The 18,579-nt window shown below is 34.7% G+C and overlaps 1 protein-coding gene and 1 long non-coding RNA gene across 3 annotated transcripts in view; both read right to left on the reverse strand.

The window, feature by feature from the left end:
* Window positions 1-1,296: 1,296 nt before the first annotated feature.
* On the reverse strand, window positions 1,297-3,655 carry LOC117100772. Its single transcript, XR_004444172.1, has 2 exons — window positions 3,555-3,655; window positions 1,297-3,400 (listed from the first exon to the last, which is right to left on the reverse strand). It is a non-coding gene; the product is annotated as an uncharacterized LOC117100772 (long non-coding RNA).
* Window positions 3,656-7,609: 3,954 nt separating this feature from the next.
* LOC117100777 (glycerophosphoinositol inositolphosphodiesterase GDPD2-like) overlaps window positions 7,610-18,579 on the reverse strand; it is a 40,939-nt gene continuing 29,969 nt past the window's right edge. For both annotated transcript variants that reach the window (XM_033240604.1, XM_033240597.1), the window contains 9 exons: window positions 17,648-17,796; window positions 16,926-17,011; window positions 13,122-13,272; window positions 12,566-12,651; window positions 10,874-11,012; window positions 10,722-10,828; window positions 10,139-10,286; window positions 9,476-9,561; window positions 7,610-8,462 (listed from right to left, as the gene is read on the reverse strand). In XM_033240604.1, coding sequence (XP_033096495.1) covers window positions 8,321-8,462; window positions 9,476-9,561; window positions 10,139-10,286; window positions 10,722-10,828; window positions 10,874-11,012; window positions 12,566-12,651; window positions 13,122-13,272; window positions 16,926-17,011; window positions 17,648-17,796 — 1,094 coding nt within the window. In that variant the 3' untranslated portion in view covers window positions 7,610-8,320. The remainder of the gene's footprint in view (window positions 8,463-9,475; window positions 9,562-10,138; window positions 10,287-10,721; window positions 10,829-10,873; window positions 11,013-12,565; window positions 12,652-13,121; window positions 13,273-16,925; window positions 17,012-17,647; window positions 17,797-18,579) is intronic.

Below are 18,579 nucleotides of genomic sequence, written 5' to 3' on the forward strand. Positions count from 1 at the left end.
GTTTGAGAGGATAAAGTGAAAATTGCAATAGACGCATTATAAATAAGCGCAAAAATAATTATATAATAAATCAACAGTGGCAGATCCAGGAATTCGAAAGAGAGGTGAACCAGGGAGGGACTTTCACAGACCGAGGAACCACCCACCTCAGCCCCACCATGGTTGGGGCTGAGGTAAGAAATGATTAGGGCATTTCTAGATGGGCGGAAATACACTCGCACAATTTGAATATGTTTTTCTTTTTTTTTTCCTTAAAAAAATTAGGGGGGGGGGGCCTTGAATCCACCTCTGCTCAAGTACCTCTAGATGGCCAGAAATGACACTTTTAGTAAAATTCATCATCATCACATCACCATTAGTCAAAATGAAGCGCCAAAAAAATTCTCATGTTCTTTTATCAGGGATTTTTGACAACCATAGACATCTTATTAATGTGTGTGTGATATACCATATAAAACCGAGCTTAAAAACATTGTCTTTTAGTATGTATTTTACATAGGCCTACTTCAAAAACGTGATTTCACAACCAACTCAGCCCCACCATGGCTGGGGCTGATGTGAGAGAATTTGAGAAATAGTACCTCGAGATGGCCGGAAATGACACTTTTATATAGTAAAATTCATCATCATCACATTGCCATTATAGTCAAAATGGAGCGCCAAAAAATTTCTCATGATCTTTTATCAGGGATCTACTTAATATCCAGAACAACTTAGGCCTAATTATAGCTTGCTAAGCTTTAACTATATACTATATTATGATCAACAAATCACAACTTTTTTTCGCATTTAGAACAATTTTCTTTACTTTTTATTGCTATTAATATTATTATCAATTATTACTATCGTCATTATCATCATTGTTATTATTAATTTATTATTATTATTATTAGTAGTAGTAGTAGTAGTAGTATTAAACAAATATTTAAAGAAACTTGCAAAAGGATAAAAACGAAATTGAACCACAGTATCGCATTTCTATCTTAAAAGACCTGACCTGAGATTTATGGATTTAAGATTTTTTTTTAATCATGCTTAGGCCTATGTGTTCTATTAGGCGTATGTATAACGTGTTACTGATGCATATTGACATGTTTAGAAGTATTCACTTTGAGTGATCCCAGGAAAGAATTTGTATTGGCTAAAGAATAAGCTTTAAAATTTTAACACTGTGTACAAAGGGGGAAAGCCGCGGCTCCCCCCTGGATACGTCCCTGTTAGGCGTACCTGACGGTTATATGAATTGTTCAACAATGAAGTCTCTGTGGAACAAACTTTCAACATCAAATCTGAGGATTATCACTTTCTTTACATAGATATATAATTTTATTAAAGTCAATATGATTTGAATAGCTGATATTTGAAGTCAAAGTATTGACCAATTAACACAATTTACAACACTATTTACTTACTTAAAATCATTACGTTTGAGGATAAAGAAAATTACAACAAAAAACCTTCCAAGGATAACCAAAAGTGGCAAATAATGCAGAAAAAGGGCTACTCTGCAGGTGGAAAATGGGGCCGCAAGACAGCTCTGCCAAGAGATGGATATGTGTGCCTAATAAGTTGACATTATTATTATTTAATTATCAATTACACTAATAGAAATTAAATCCAATTTACAATTTAATCAATTATTAGTATTCTAACTATGTCAAACAAAAAATACAGTTTATTAGCAATTCCTTAAGATTTATCAGAAAGTATTGCATTCCATTCAAGTATAAATTACAAAAACAATACGCTATACAGTTTAATTACTCTACCTAATTACTCACATTATAATTTAAGAGCAATTTATTAATAGATTTGTCGAAAATAATACTTTAAAATAATTATCAATAACAAAAATATAGCATACAGTTCAACTATTCACCAGAGGTTCATTCTAATTATTTTGTTAATGTTTTTAAATTATTTATATACTTTTTTCATATATATTTTAAATATGCAATAGATTTAAGATTCTAAATTCACTTTAATTTTATTGTCTGAAAAACTCAGAAATTACTTTCCACTGGCAGTGTATACAAATGTTTAAAAACATATAGGCCTACAGTAATAAATAAAAGATAACTACGGATACCAAACAAAATAAATTACATTACTAAGCAATATTACACATTAAACATAATTAAATTAGGCCAAAATGCACAATAATTATCGATTAACATTATTATTATGGAGGTAATGGAGTTGGGAACGAAGGAGTTTCTATAACGGCAACGTTTGGTGAGTGGTACATTTAGACGGTAACCAGAGTTGTTAAGAGCAAAATCATTATGTAGTGGATGAGTTGTCGTTCAACTCAGATACATTACAATACAATAGATATATATAATTAAAAATAATATTCCCAAATTACAATAGAAATATAACTGAAATATAATTACAGTTCATTCATATTACAAATTCTAATATTCATTTTAAATTTATTACCTAACAACTACAATTCACTTGATTTTCACCAATTACATTAAGCCCCATTTCATATTACTATTCAAATAACTCGGTTCAACTTTAAAATTAATCATTATCGGTTCTTAAACCATTAGGAAACTAAGAACTCAGTGTTTTATCACTTTATTATGTTTTATGTTTTTAATTGTTATAAAAGAAGCAAATAAATTTATTAATTAATTAGCTAATAAATTTTATCTGCCAAAACCATGGTCAAAGGTCAAAATTAATTAATTGTAATATTTTTTTAATATAATAAACAATTATGGAAGCAGCATTCAGTGTTAGGTCCTACACCATAGTTTTATGCTTTTAGATAACCAATCATCATTAAAATAGGAAATTAAATTATAATTGCATCCCAATATAAGGATCAAAGGTAAAAATTGACTAATTAAAACAACAATGTTTGCGTCTACTGCCCAAGGGGGGCTGTAGACACGCTATCGTCGCACTTATAAGCTGTGAGAGTAAATCCGGTTGGAGGAATGATAGGATGCATCATAAGCTGAAAATTTATGAAGTCTTCCAAAAGTAAAATTTAAAAATATGATATCATGCTTTTTGTCCTAGAAAGAACTAAAAAGTCAACAATCTGTTACTGTTACTTGTTATTCAAGTGATTTACCAACACAGAAAGGGTGGTTATGTTATGATTTAAAAGTAGCATCAGTAGCAAAAGACACACGTTCCTGTTAGAGCCTATTCTTGCATTTGCAGGCAAAATATTTTTAGTTTTTACATCTGTGGTTAAACAGATTTGTTTCATATATTTTAAGCAGCCGAAGCAAAAGCATGATCACCAAGAGTTGACAGCATTCTTCCTTTGGAATACTCAAATTTGAGCTCCGCCCTTGAAGATCTAATGGTTATTCCCCTGTCGTTTCCTAATCGTTATGAGGTCGGTCATATATTTTGGGGCAAAGCCATGTATACACTTAAATGTTACAAGTAAAATTTTAAACTCAATCCCTGCTTTTACTTGTAAAACAATGCAGATTAACAAGAATTGGAGTAATGTGGGACCTTCTTGGGGTATTGGTTACTAGCCTAGGTCGGTCATATATTTTGGGGCAAAGCCATGTATACACTTAAATGTTACAAGTAAAATTTTAAACTCAATCCCTGCTTTTACTTGTAAAACAATGCAGATTAACAAGAATTGGAGTAATGTGGGACCTTCTTGGGGTATAATTGGTTACTAGCCTAGCAGCAGCATTTTGAAGTCTTGACCTAACTTGATCAATTGTGAGTTTGGCAGTCCATAAAATAGCCCATTACAATAGTCAAGACAACTTGTTATAAAAGCATGAACAAAAGCTATAAGTAACCTGAGACATGTATTTGCTAATACGTTTGATATTTTGGAGATGATAAAACCCAATTGAACAGACCTTACTAACATGAACGGACATGGCACATTTACGTCAAACCATGAGCCCGGAGTCTTAACTATGCAAACAAGTGAAATATTTGTATTTCCAATAGCTATAGATTGGATATTACCTTAGATAACTGTTGCTTATACAGTGCACCCTCCAATTTGAGACTGCTCTAATTCCGAGACCCCTCTAATTCCGAGACCACATTTCCAAAGACCCAAATAACAATCTCCAACCTTTTAACACAAAGATAACCCTCCAATTGGAGACCAACCCCGAGACCACACCAAATTTTCAGATCCCAAGGGTGGTCTCGAATTGGAGGGCGAACTGTAATTTAATTGGCCTAAGAATAAGTTACAGTTGAATTATTATACTAATTTATAATAATAATTTGCAAAGCAAAAACAATTCATAAAGATATGAAATTATTAACACAACAAAAGTTGTAAATGTTCCCGAAATTGTTTCATGATTTGAGTGCAATGTTAATAACCAAGTATTCATTTTTTAAATACTAAGCTCTCTATTGGATGTACAAAACAGATTAACATGAACAGAGTAACGACTTAGAAATCAGGGTGCAGGATGTATGATATGCACTTTAAAAAAAATAAGTTTGTAAACAAAGTATAAAATGTTTCGCCTAGGGAACAAAGGTTTGTCACGATTTACTGTTCAGACAAGTGTACAGATATGGGAGAAATATATCATAGCACCATTACTTTAGATGTCCTACTATTATTGGAATTTCTTGAGTTCACATTTATGTCCATTAACATTTTGCGATAAATTTGGGGAAATGCTGAATGTTTTGCAATTGTTCAAGAAACTGAGATCCGCTTCTTTTGAGAAGTTTTTCCAGTCTTCTACATTCATCCCTGCTAACACAACTACGGAATATTAAATCACGAATAATGGATCCAAACGATCGACAGGATATAATAAACAGAAATTTGAAAGCAATAAACCAAGATTAATCTTGCATGAAAAAACAGGTCTGAATAAATTGCACAGCATGTACAAGTGGACTATATTTAGCTATTGGACTACATCGTCCTCTATCATACTTCCTACTTTTTCTGATTATCTGAATAAACATTTTCTGGGTATGGCCTCTGGACTGCTGTAAAATCAACCTCGCCTTACCCCCCCCCCCNNNAGCTTAATCCGTGGCCCCAGATTCTTAGTGCCCTATAGTTATACCTTATCACATTGTAGATTTGTCATCTATCTGCCTTTAATAAACTATGCATTGACTAAATCATAAAAAATGCTTATCGGGTGAATGGTAAAAACCAAAAGCAAACAAATCTCGTAATTAAAAAAAAAAAAAGATGACACAATTCAAGTTATAGAAATGCATTTCACCTAAAGCATAATAAACAAAAATTCTTCATGCCAAATTCGGCAAGTTAAATTTAATTAAAATTGTACCAAACCAATATATACATGTACAATACACATACAATGAAATTCGGTCTGGTTCCTTAACAAAAAAACAAACATAAAATACGAAAATTCAAACTACTGAAGTGACTTGTTCAATGCCCTAATGGCGGAGGGATAGAAACTACGTAGAGATCTATACCTCCTGGTCACTAGTGATTGATATCGGCGACCACTCCGCATCAGAGTGAACAAATGGTTGGCCGGGTGATTTCTGTCCCCAGCAATCGTCATTGCCTTTTTAACCATACGGTCATGATGGACTACATCTACCGAAGGCTGCTTGATTCCAATGATGCGGGATGCAGACTTAACTACACGATTTTCTTCTCCTTCTCCGTGGTGTACCCATCCAGATAATAACAGAAAGAGTTAGAATGCTCTCTATTACTGACTTATAGAATTGACCCATCATGGGGGTACTAATCCCGAAGGACCTCAATCTACGTATAAAATAAAGCATGCTGCTGTGCCTTTTTCATACACTGATGAACGTTTTCCCCCCATTTTATTATATGCAAATACATTAGGAAATGATGTATAGAATGTAGATTCAATATAGTAATTCAGCCAGCCCGGGCCTCCTATAAATTTTTCAAAATTTGAAAAAAAAGAAGTGGGAAAAAGAAAACTACATTAAATTGTCAATTTCTGGCAAGCTAGATGTGAATTAGACATTAAATTTCAGCCTCCAGTATTTCGTCGCCTGATCCCTCCATCTGTAGAATTTACCATCTGTGCCCCCTCTATTTAAAATTCCGCCAAAATTTTGAGAAGTGGGGCGCTTTTCCCCTTACCCCAACCTATCGCTAATATCAAATGTTGGGCTAAACTGGAATAGGCCTATGTAACTTGATACTTTAAATGCGGATGAGATACAAAAAACACCATCCTTAGGTCAAGATGCCCTGTATGAGAGTTTAGTGGCTTAGTATTAAAAAAAAATTTCTCATTGGGGAGGGGACACCTTTTCCCAAATCCTCACCCCGGCTCGGGGGTACTGCCTTCGGATGATACTACGTGCCAAAGTACAACTCTTGCCCCGCCCATCGGCAGTGGCGTATTTAGGGTTTCAGGGGCGGCGCAAGCCCCTCCAAAAATTACTCGCGCGCCCCCCCCACCCCAAAAATATAATCACAGTTAAGTAGTTAGAAATCACATAAAATCACCTTCTTTTGCAAGTTAGCGCCCTCTCAACTGATCATCGAGCCGCCCACCAACTTCACCTTTGCCACCTAGATATGCCACTGCCTGTCAGGGGTGTTGCCCTGCTGTTAGGGAAATCCTAGCTCCGCCACTGATGTTGAGTATATTTTGTTTCACATTAACACTCTGGCTGCCAAACACGGAGATCTCCGTGTTTGCCAACGCAACGCTCAACCGCCAAACACGGAGATCTCCGTGTTTCAGGTTTTTGGAATCCGATAGATGGAATCCGATAGATGGTGTAATTACCAACATGTACTGACAATTTGAACACTATATTCTCTTTATATTCTCTTTGTTCATTAGTTTAAGTTTGACTGCACCACTTACTTGTGTGCTGCCACTGATGTAAAAGTGTAATGTCAATAAATATTATTATTATTATTATTCAGTCTGGACCGTAAGTAGTTCGCTATTTGTTTGTTTACATTAGCGTTGTGCGGTATTGATTTACTTTCACGAAATCGCTATTATCTCAGCTTCGTTGTGCAAAATTGCGTAAATCTCCAAAAGTGAGTCATTTTCATTTTACTGTTACGGGTCACCGATTGTGATTAAAATAAAATGTTTGGTACCATTGTAAAATATGTAACTTGGGACAGTTAAATATGGGACTTGGGACTTCTTTTTTCTTATTATTTTTGAAATATGTAGGAAAATATATTCATGGACAATTATATACATCTGATAATAGACTAGTCTTACGTACAATAAACTCTGCTTTTGACAAAATGGAATAATTTGCTTATAAAGTGATACAGCACATCACTCACACCTCAAACTATCACTGTTGGCATTTTCTTCCAGGTAGGTCTATAGTATATTTAGTTTGTTTTACTCGTTTATTATATATGATATGGACATCAATTTTTAAATAAAAAATGATGATTGACTTATTGATTGATTTATTAAGCCAATTGCAACATACTAAAAGTTCCTGCCCCTTCATGAGTCCATATTCTCCCTTGACTGAGGTTGTAACACCTGCCAATGAATCCACTGTGGAATACAGTTATATTTTACTAGGCCAACATAAAAGTTCTTTTAAGGGTTGAAAAAAAATATACAATCACTCCCAAAACAATAAAGGCAGTAAACAAGGGCATGAATTATTTTGTAGAACATGGTCAGCATTTACAGTGTTATCCGACCTTTATTATTATTATTCCACTGACATACGTTGATAGCAGTAGACTTTCTTGCAGTGTTATTGTACAGATCTGTTAACCATCATACATTCACAGGGAAAAAAAAAATAATATTATGAATAATATATTTCCAATAATGAATTATTGGAAATAAATGGCAAAGTAAGACACTTTTTTTTTTTATTGTATAGTCATAGCCATCCATACCATCTGTCACTAGTTTTACGCCTTGTGTAAAGTTCAGTGAATGTAATATCTCTTTTCAGCACTCCTTAAAATCCTGGATATGCCACTGACATTACAAGCGTTGGCTATCATACAGTACGCTAGTGTTAGCTAAGGCAGTTTATGCGGGCAAGCATATTCAACACAAGGTACACATGTGTAAGGCAGGGCAGTGAATAAAGGATGGAATTTTTTTGTAGAACATAGTTGATAGAAATATATTTTCTTGCAGTAAACATAATGCACACACCAGTTGGCCATCATACAGTACACAGGTGTTAGCCATCACACAACTGTTAATCATCAATTTGTAGACAACTGTTAACCATTTTACAATAACTGTTGACCATAACACAGTCACAGCTGCTTTTTACCATCGTGTCATTCTTCACTGTACTTTAGTCCTCATTTACAGTATTATTTTTCTTTCAGCTCCACCAATGTGCTCTAAGTTTTACTGGCTGCTGTCTCTGAAACATGAGTGCTGTTTACCGTTGTTGATGCCGTATTTGAAGTCATTTCCTCAAGGGCAATAAAGTCAGTGTACTTGTACCGATCACTTTTTACAGCAGAACTCTGGCGGTTCCGGCTGGAGAAAACAACAAATGTGAAATTAATCAGTTACTATCTACTTGAAACAAATGAACAAATGTAGATATCTGTTCTTAATCTTTCTTTATAGTGTTTAGTGTCTCACATTTCGTATTTGTAACCCAAGATCATAAATGGGCTGTAAACTCGCACTGCACTGTATTGAAAAAACAAGCCTCAATAGCCAGAATAGTCTGTAGAACATGAATTTTGTGTGAATTGGTTTTTGTGTAATAAATTAAGTATAACAATTTATCTTACTATTCCTGAAGTTTGAGTTTAAAATCCAACTGTAAAAGTTCAAATTTGGCCATTTTCAGATGGGAGTTAGTGAAAAATAAATTTTTCTCAAAATTTGATTTAAGAAAGTTGATAAGATGATTAAACAGTCATATCTTCCATACACCCAATTGAGTTCATTTAACTGTCATTTTAAATTAAATGATATGTTTTATGCCATCATAACAAAAACTCATTTTGGCCTTAGGATGTGTTTACAGCCCTTTTATATTGGGTCACATTTGGTATCTTGTAGCCGGTAGTGGGTAGCTTACAACTGGTTAAAGGTTCTGGTACATTACTTGATGGTACTTGTATTCGGTATTTGGTATCTGGTATCTAATATTTGGTACCTGACAATTGGTTAACAGGACATGACAGGATTTGCCCAATGGGGAACTGGTGTCTCCGATGTCCCCAACGAGAATGTAAGTAGGCGTAGTCAGGCACCGCTCAAAATCTGACGGAAGCGGTCCAGGGGCGTAGACACCGGAAATTAGGACAATTTAATGGTTGCAAAAGATATTAATTAATTATAGAGTTTACTTTGTATGTAAAAAATACATGAATTTTTTTTCTTTCTGATGAATAGTTTTTTTCTCGCCAAAAGGGGCAGCACTCCATCCTGGAGACACCCATGGTACCTATTACTAAGTTGATACATTGACTTTGTTAAATGGCATTTCGTATCTGCTAACTGGTGTTTGAGATGTTCAGAAAGATTGTACTTACCTGATTTGTATGATGAATAGTACAACCACCCAAACAACTGATGCAATATCAAACAGGATCCACATTATAAGATAGTGTTGACGACTCTATGTAAATTAATGCACACATCATATTACAGGTTAATGTACAGAAATAATTTTGTGTCATTGTGTCACGGTAATAACAATAACGGCTGGATGGACAACCCTCATAAAATATTGTTGAATAAACAAATATTATGTGCAAGTGTTGTGGAAACATGGCTAGTATATTTATTAAGGTAATACAGTAAAGGCAATGGCTAAAAGGCTGGATCAAACTGTCGTGGCTCCTCTGGTATAGTACTAACCCCCTGAACATGAAATTATTCCTCGGGGAATCGTCTATTCATTTAAAACAAATTTACCGTCCAATCAAAAGGCAAATTTTCAAAACTCCATGCCTAACTTAAAGCCACACTTTCATAATTTTTTGTAATCAGCTTAGCATTCATACTCTGGGCTTTTTCCAGGGGAATTGCTGGCACTGGCAATTAGATATAAGGTAGGGGATAGGCTTATAACCTACAGTAGGTGGACTTATATCTGAGGAATTATGGTAAATACAGTTGTTAATTACACCAAGAATTTCTGCTTTCACAGCTATTACAAAAAAATTAATGAAAAATTGCTTTATTGATCATACCAGTTGCCATGATGGGGCATCAAGTTCTTGCAATGAATGACACGCCGACGTCGTGATGGACGAGGTCCCCACGCACCAAAATAAAGAAAACAACCACTTCTCCTTCACGTTCCAGACATTGGTAGAAATATTCATCGTTGCATTTGAACTGATGGATGAAATAGAAAAAAAAAAAATTCAAATCCTGTTGCAGTGAAGTTAAATGGCTCAGTGGTCAAGATGCTTGCCTTTTAATCCCATGGTCCTGGGTTCTATTCCTGTAACAGCAATACTTTTTCTCAGGACTAAAATCAACTCCACTGCCTAAACCTCACTAGAGGTTGATAAAAACAACACATTATTTCATTTATGATGGCCTCTGAATATCAGCCAACCTTCTAGAATATGCTGGATGGGTCACCCTCTATAAATATCATTAAAAATTAATTATTCAAATATTTTGGTTTCAATCTCATAAAAAATATTGTCAAAATTGTAATCACACATATGAAAGTGTAAATAAATTTTTAAATTGACAGAAATTTGAATAATTAACACTTTAGTGATATTATAAAAACTTTTTTTACAACAAAAATGTCCTTACATTATGTACTTGAATGGTATCGAGTGATGAACATTCTGTATTTTTCTCTTATCAAAGGTGTTGATGAAAACAACATAGTGAGGTCCATTTGGGGCTTTCCAAAATACCTGCAAATAGATGGAGAATCTTCTGTATAGCTTAAAGTTACATACCAAGTCTTTGTTTGCTATCCCCTCAGCTCGTACGGCATCCAACGTTACATTCAGCCACGATTCTGTGAATGGATGACCAGCAGGGGGCGGTCTTATATCAAACAGCAAAGTCCTATTGCGCTGCCGAGCAATACTAAACCTGTCTCTTATACACAAAAAGCCATCAATTATAACACTACCATACCACAACCATCAACACCCAACCATCAACACCATCATGACTATGCTACTACCAATGCTACCACGACCACCACTTACATACGATTACCAACATAATCAGACGATAAACATCATCACCACAAAAATTAACAAAAGCCATCAATTATAACACTACCATACCACAACTATCAATACCACAACCATCAACACCACAAACATCAACACCACAACCATCAACACATATCATGACCATGCTACTGCCAATGCTGGCACGACGACCACTAACATATACGATTACCAACATGATCAGATGATAAACATCATCACCACAAAAATTAACAAAAGCCATCAATTATACCATACCACGACCATCAACACCACAAACATCAACACCACAACCATCATCAACACCACAACCATCAACACATACCATGACCATGCTACTGCCAATGCTACCACGACGACCACTAACATATACAATTACCAACATGATCAGATGATAAACATCACCACAAAAATCACCATCATCTCAATACTTCCTACCAATGCTGCCAAGACAACAAGATCTTTACCACCATTATCATGAAGATTCTCCTCAACGAGGACGATGTTACCAATATGCTACCAACCCAACCCCACCAACCCAATAAACATTACAACTACAATCATTACCACTGTCATCATACCCATCTTTGCCAATGCAAACACCATAATTACCACCATACTATATCATTATCAGGATGACTATAAACACAACTTTACTATTATCCTTTTTGCTATCATCCCAATCATTGTACAGTATTTTTTTTTTCAATGTATTTCCAGGTTTAAACAATAAAAACATACAGTAACTTGAAAACATGAAACACTTGGAACATTCAATGTAAAATACATAACATCGAAACAGGGTCTGAGGATTGCTTTACAAGCTATAAACTAAATCAATGTCTTATAAAAATACAAACTACCAACCACTACCACCATAGCAACAGAAGGCGATAAGGAGACACTTTCGCGACCTGAAAAGGTGTCCCCTTAATAGGGGTATCCCAAAAGAGAAGTTCTATTGTATTACTATAGCCACCACTGTTGTAATCATCACTGTCGTCATCAAAAAATAAAACGTACAAGTGGATTATACCCAACAATTCATAAAATGAATTGAATTCGTCATTAAAATGTGAATACAAACGGCATATTGCGTGATTAAATACACAGAGGGCACTATATCAGGTAATTAAACATAAAGGCGGGTGCTTGAGTTTGATTAATACTGTACATAGAGGGTGCTATATTAAGTGAATAAAGGGGACAAAAACCAAAAACAGCAATTGCCTTTTAAAATAATTTGGTGTCCGATATATTAAACTTCTGTATAGCTTAAAGTTACATACCAAGTCTTTGTTTGCTATCCCCTCAGCTCGTACGGCATCCAACGTTACATTCAGCCACGATTCTGTGAATGGATGACCAGCAGGGGGCGGTCTTATATCAAACAGCAAAGTCCTATTGCGCTGCCGAGCAATACTAAACATTTCCTGCATTGTGGGTATTTTCTGCGACCTATACTGCACCTTCTGCTCCGCTGACAATAGCCTTGCTGTCATGAAAGGATCTTTCTGAGTCAAAGGAATTTGAAAAATGGAAGACAAATGAAACTACCAATAATCTATAGACATTAGTGAATATTTGTATTGCATGGTCTGTACTGTACTTTTTTCCCTAATGCCGATTACTCACCGCGTGTGACGGCGACACGACAAAGAATGCACACAAAGACGGGGACCCAACGGATCGTCTTCTTAATGAAGATCCGTTCAGATTGCCACTGACAATCAGCAAACGATGTTTCGTCGTCTATCGCTCGCCGGAAGCAAATGTGGTTTCGTCGTGCGACGGTCGTACGTCGCAGTGAGTGTCCGGCTTAATATCTTCATAAATTCTTTAATCATTCTCTGTACTTCCAATATTCTGTGGCACCACCTTTCTTCCTATTATTCATTATTTTCTCTTATGTTTTCTCTCCTCTTAGCCATATTTTATTTCCCCTTACACTTTTTTCCTTTTCCTTCCCTTCAATTTAACATACCTCCATAAACCAGGATCCTGCATTAAGTTCTTTTAGTTCCTTGATAGTGAAATTATCAGCAGGCTCCACGTAGCGGTTAGGAAAGATGTCTTTCACATTTGTGGTACGTCGCAATAGCTCGTCGTGCATTACATATGGAACACCGTCACGACTGAAATGTTAAATTAAAGTCAAAATCATATACTGTTTTGTCATGAGTATAAAAATACTCTATTTCAATGTTTATGATATTTGAATTTGTGTATATTTGTTTCCATATTTTATATTATTCGTCGTTGTCGTGAGGAGAGCCAATCGATAGTACAGTAGATCAATCTTCTGCTTTTGGACAATCGTGCCACATGACAACAGTATTTTTATGGCATAATAAATGAACTATGTCTATATATTGGTAATGTGATCTATGGGGTGTGCACGCCCCTCCAAAAATTACTCACGCCCCTCCAGTCGCACTCCCCCCCCCCCACAAAAAAAATCCTAGTCAAGTAGTTAAAAAATCAACTAAAATCTCTTATTTTGCGAATTAGTGCCCCTCAGCTGATCCTCATTGCTTCACCTCTGCACACCCCCATTTCAAGACTAGATACGCCACTGATGATGACTAGTTTAAGGCAGAGAGCGCTATCTTGTAATTATAAGATCTTTGGTTAATACCAATGGCGATACCCACCAATTCTTCAACCCACAATCATGTCTTTTTTCATACTACTATTTACCATGAAGACATTTTTGAAACATATATGGCATAGCCCTGACTACAGGTTCACAATACACTGTAACTCTTTATTGTATGGGACCTCTACTATTCAATTATTAAGACCCTTACAAAAGCTTCAGAACTCAGCACGTGTTGTCTGTCTTACTAAACTTTGTGATCATGTTTCACCTATCTTGAAAGACCTTCATTGGGTACCGATAAGTAAACGTCTAAACATCAAAATTATTCTTCTCACTCATAAATGCATATATGGCTACGCCCACACTATTTTTCTTCATCAATCTCAAAACAATTATCTTCACGTTCCACAAGGCAGTCAAATTCTCTCAGGTTATCTGTCCCCAGAGTGTTGCATGTTCGTACTGGCGAACGGTCTATCTCTTTTGCTGCTCCGAAATTATGGAACTCTCTTCCACCTAATCTTAGATTAACTTCTGATACTAATGAATTCAAGATCTCTTTAATCAATAACTCTTTTATCTTTAAGCGCCAGTGACATATAATTTTTTCTAACAGGCGCTATACAAATTCTCGAATTTATTATTTATTTATTATACAGTACCATCAAGAAATCATTAACCATCCACTTGCGTTTTTACCGCCGACGAAATTCGAGCGATAATTAGTTAGTAATAAGACCACCCATATTCAGTCAACCGTTAAGGCATTAAGTAATTCTTATCTTCAACGAACTGCCTAGGGATTTTTACGTTCAAAAAATTGGTATGTGTTGTTTATCAGCTAGACAAAAGACAGAGCCTGTCGTTATTACGGAACAATGCAACTGGGAATAAACTTTGTACTTTCATCGATATGCTGGTAGACACACACAGACATTTGAACATTATTTTAACTGTGTTCCGGTTCGTATGAAAATTAAATATGTGTACAGAAATATAAATTGAATTGAATTTATATAGTAAAAATTACCGTACTGTATATTAACCTATAGACTCCCAAAAGGTTCAGATCTCAAGCCACGGCGAAAAAATCAGGCGCCGTCTGTCTAGCTTGGGCCCATCCCAGTCCAATTAATTAGCCTAGGGTAGGACCGGTTTAAAGGCCTAGTATTTGTAATTATACTCACTACAGTGCTGTGCTAAGATTCCTACTAAATTTTCTACGACATTCAAGCAATGGTTTGGGTATTTCATAATTTTTCAATTTTGAAATACGCTGTATCTGTTCGAAACCGCTTCTCTCAAAACAATAACAAACTACTTTTCGAGAGTTTTCGGTCTTTCAGGTCACGTGAGCATCTTCATTTATGATGTCGCAACAAAACACACGTGGGCTGGTGAAACTTGATGTTCGATATCTGTTTCTCGGTGGCTTGTACCGTTATAGAGGGAATATTGATACCGCTATATTTTAGAACAAAAACTTGTGAAATTTATTTATGCTATAAAACACGAGTTTTTTTGAAGTTGTAATAATTATTTTACTGGAAATTATACACAGTACAGTATATACAGTATTTGTTTTCCTATCCTACAAAGATAAAGTGAATACAGAATAACTACTCTATATAAATAATTTAAGACCGTATTTCGATACGAATTGTATTAGGCACAACCGAGTATTTGTACTAAGTACTCGTCATCCAGGTAATTCTTGTTTTAATGTAATGATTTATCAGTAATAAAAGTGAAAAACTTGGCTTAAAATATTCTGGTCATAGCCTTTATTTAAAATTTACAAAATAATTTACGTTCCACAAGTTGAGAATTGTAGCAGGAAATGGGGGATTCTGTGATGTTCCTTGTGTTTTATCATAAATACTTTCAAATCTCTTTTATTCATATGGTGGCTCTGAAAAGAGCCGTTTGTTTTGATAATTCGAAGTGGTAGTTTGATGGGTCCTCAATATCCGGAAGCTCTTCCATTTCTTTCTATGACGACGGGTATGACTTTATGAATGTGTCGTATGTACTTGGAGCACAAGTCGGGGAGTAAGGTTGTCTTCCACCAAGTCGGTGGAAGACAACCTCAGAATATAAAAAAAAATCCATCTGTTAACCCAACTTTTTTATATTACACTACAATACTGTATATAGGCCTATTTGTTTTCCGATGTAAATAAAAGTAAATAAAAATAACTATAAATAAAATTAAGACCGTATTTTGATTTTTTAAGCACAAATGTACAGTACTACAATAAGTACCCGCCATTCACGTAATCCTTGTTTAGATGTAAGGTAGGCCTATGATTTATCTGTAATAAAATTTAAAACGTGGTTTTAAAATATTCTGCTCATAGCCTTTTGTTTCAAATTTACAAAATTAAATACAGTATGTTTTTACAAGTTCAGAAATTTCATTTCATTTTTCAGTTGATCTAAAGCGACCTTGCTGATAGCTGATTCGATCCTACAGAGTTAATAGTTTATTTTCAAACTTATTTTGGCCACCATCCACATACTTTTTTTTCCGTATGAATTATTACAGTACTTCTAATTTATGTGTATGTGGAGAAATATTAATAAACAAACAAAATAAAGGGTAACATTGTAAATAAATTGAAACATACTGCACTTCGATATGAGCGGTTTTACAAGTCTAATTATACTTTTTTGCGATTATCAATAATATCTTTTTGAAGGAAGATGATTCCATAAATAAAGAATGTATAAAAAGCTGAATTTTTGTTTCTTTATAAGGTGGAGATTGATATTTTATATTCTGGAAAAAAAAATATGTATAGGCCTATGTACAGTATTCTTTCAATTTTATTACTTGCACTACCGACTATTAGCGAAATAACTTTACATCAAACCAACTCGCTCATTGCCGCCTAACAATAGGGAGATCGGGCGTGCCACGAATTACGTAATACTTTACCTTCAACTTTTCTGACTCGCTGACCAACGTGGACCTCGCTTATACTGCGAACTCCGTCTTTTACCAGGAAGTAGGTGCTAAACAATGATGTAATGGACCACTCGCAGAATACGGGCGCTCAAATTTTCCTCGATTATTTTTCGCGGAAATTACGCAGGCAAGGGCAGATAATATCTGGATGGTACTGTAAATGTTAAAATATGCAAGATATTAAGAAAAACAAAAGGATTAGAAATTCACATTACCTTATTCTAACATCTGATTCAATTCCATGAGCTCCATATTCATCTAATGCTAATCGAAATGCAATATCAGTATTTTCTGGTGCAACCTTCATATAGAAAAATGCTTTTTATGATGTCACAAAATTCTACAATTAGCAGGGGCTAAAAATACAATGTATATGCGACATTATGTTTAAATACTTATGTACAGCAATGACAACAACAACGACAAAATCAACAACAATGACAAAATAAACAATGACAACATCAACAACAATGATAAAATAAACAATGACATCAACAACAATGACAAAATCAACAATAATGACAACATCAACAACAATGACAACATTAATAACAGCAGAAACATTAACAGTAGCAGCAACATTGTTGCAATAGCAACAGACTCAGTGGAAGAAGTAAAATAGTTGCGTGATAACAACAAAAGCAATAAAACAGCAAGAACAGCAATAATTTAAGCTAGCAACAACAACAATACAAACTACAGGCAGCAACAACATGAGTGTCAACAACAACAGTAGTAGCAACAATTAATCCATATTAGCAGCAAATGACATCAACATAGCAATAACAGCAACAGCAATGGAAGCAACAAAAACAGGTAACAATAACAACAACAGGAGTGGGCAACACATCAACAAGAAGCAATGACGATAAACAAGCTAGAAACAACAAAATCTATAGGAATAAGTAACATACAATTTATTATTACAAAGTCTTACCATTTCTGCTCCTTTATGTGCAAATATGAGAGGCTTTTCTGGCAATTCATTATAATCCATAATACAAGGAGATTTGATAAAAATTGGAGCAATATACAACCCAATGATTAGAACAAAGTAAATCAGTGTGATATCACGAACTGTAACTCCTAAAAAAAGAAATAATATTAATTAAAATCTCAGTAAAGATGGAATATTGTTTTTATTTTTTTTGTATATATAGTTAATAGGAGCAATATTCTCCCAATTGAAATATTTTTACTGATAAAGTTGTCCATAAAAAGCTAGCTGAGCGCACAAGACATTAACCCTTTTGTGACTTGAGAAAACAATATAGAGTCGTATGCTAGGGCAAGACTAGAATGATGGTTATTTTAACTGAAAGAAGGCTGGCCTAGGCTACCTAGGCCTTATCAGTAGTATTGATTTTACCATGAAACACACAATTTTTACTGGTCAGCTGTCTATTTTTAGGGGTAAAATAATAGCTAAATATGAATCAGAAGAACACTGAGTGAGTTGATAATGCCACCACAATGTACCATATATTTTAATGAATAATTTATTTAAGTTTAAAAGTCATGGAATAATCGCATCTAGGGCTGAAACCTTATGCTATAAAATATTAAAGAGCTGCATATTTAGTATTCCAAATAAACAGCTGAGCAATTATATTTTGTATGAACATGTAAAGGCAGAATGGAGAACAGATTGTGAAGTCTGAGTGAACTACCATGAAATTTATTAGCTTATAACAAGCTTACAAATCCCCATCAGTCTTGAGAACAATTGTAAACCCCATCTTACCTGATTTTTAGTTTACTACGAAAACATAGGAAATTCTATTTCTTAAATTTTCATTCTATAATTAGTAATTCATCCTTATGACTGCTGAAAATGTAATTGTCCTGTGTTTGTTCAGTGTATATCAA

Source organism: Anneissia japonica, unplaced genomic scaffold (genome assembly GCF_011630105.1).
Source record: "Anneissia japonica isolate Jap-2015-1 unplaced genomic scaffold, ASM1163010v1 scaffold18_len179048_cov169, whole genome shotgun sequence".
Classification (NCBI taxonomy): Eukaryota; Metazoa; Echinodermata; class Crinoidea; order Comatulida; family Comatulidae; genus Anneissia; species Anneissia japonica.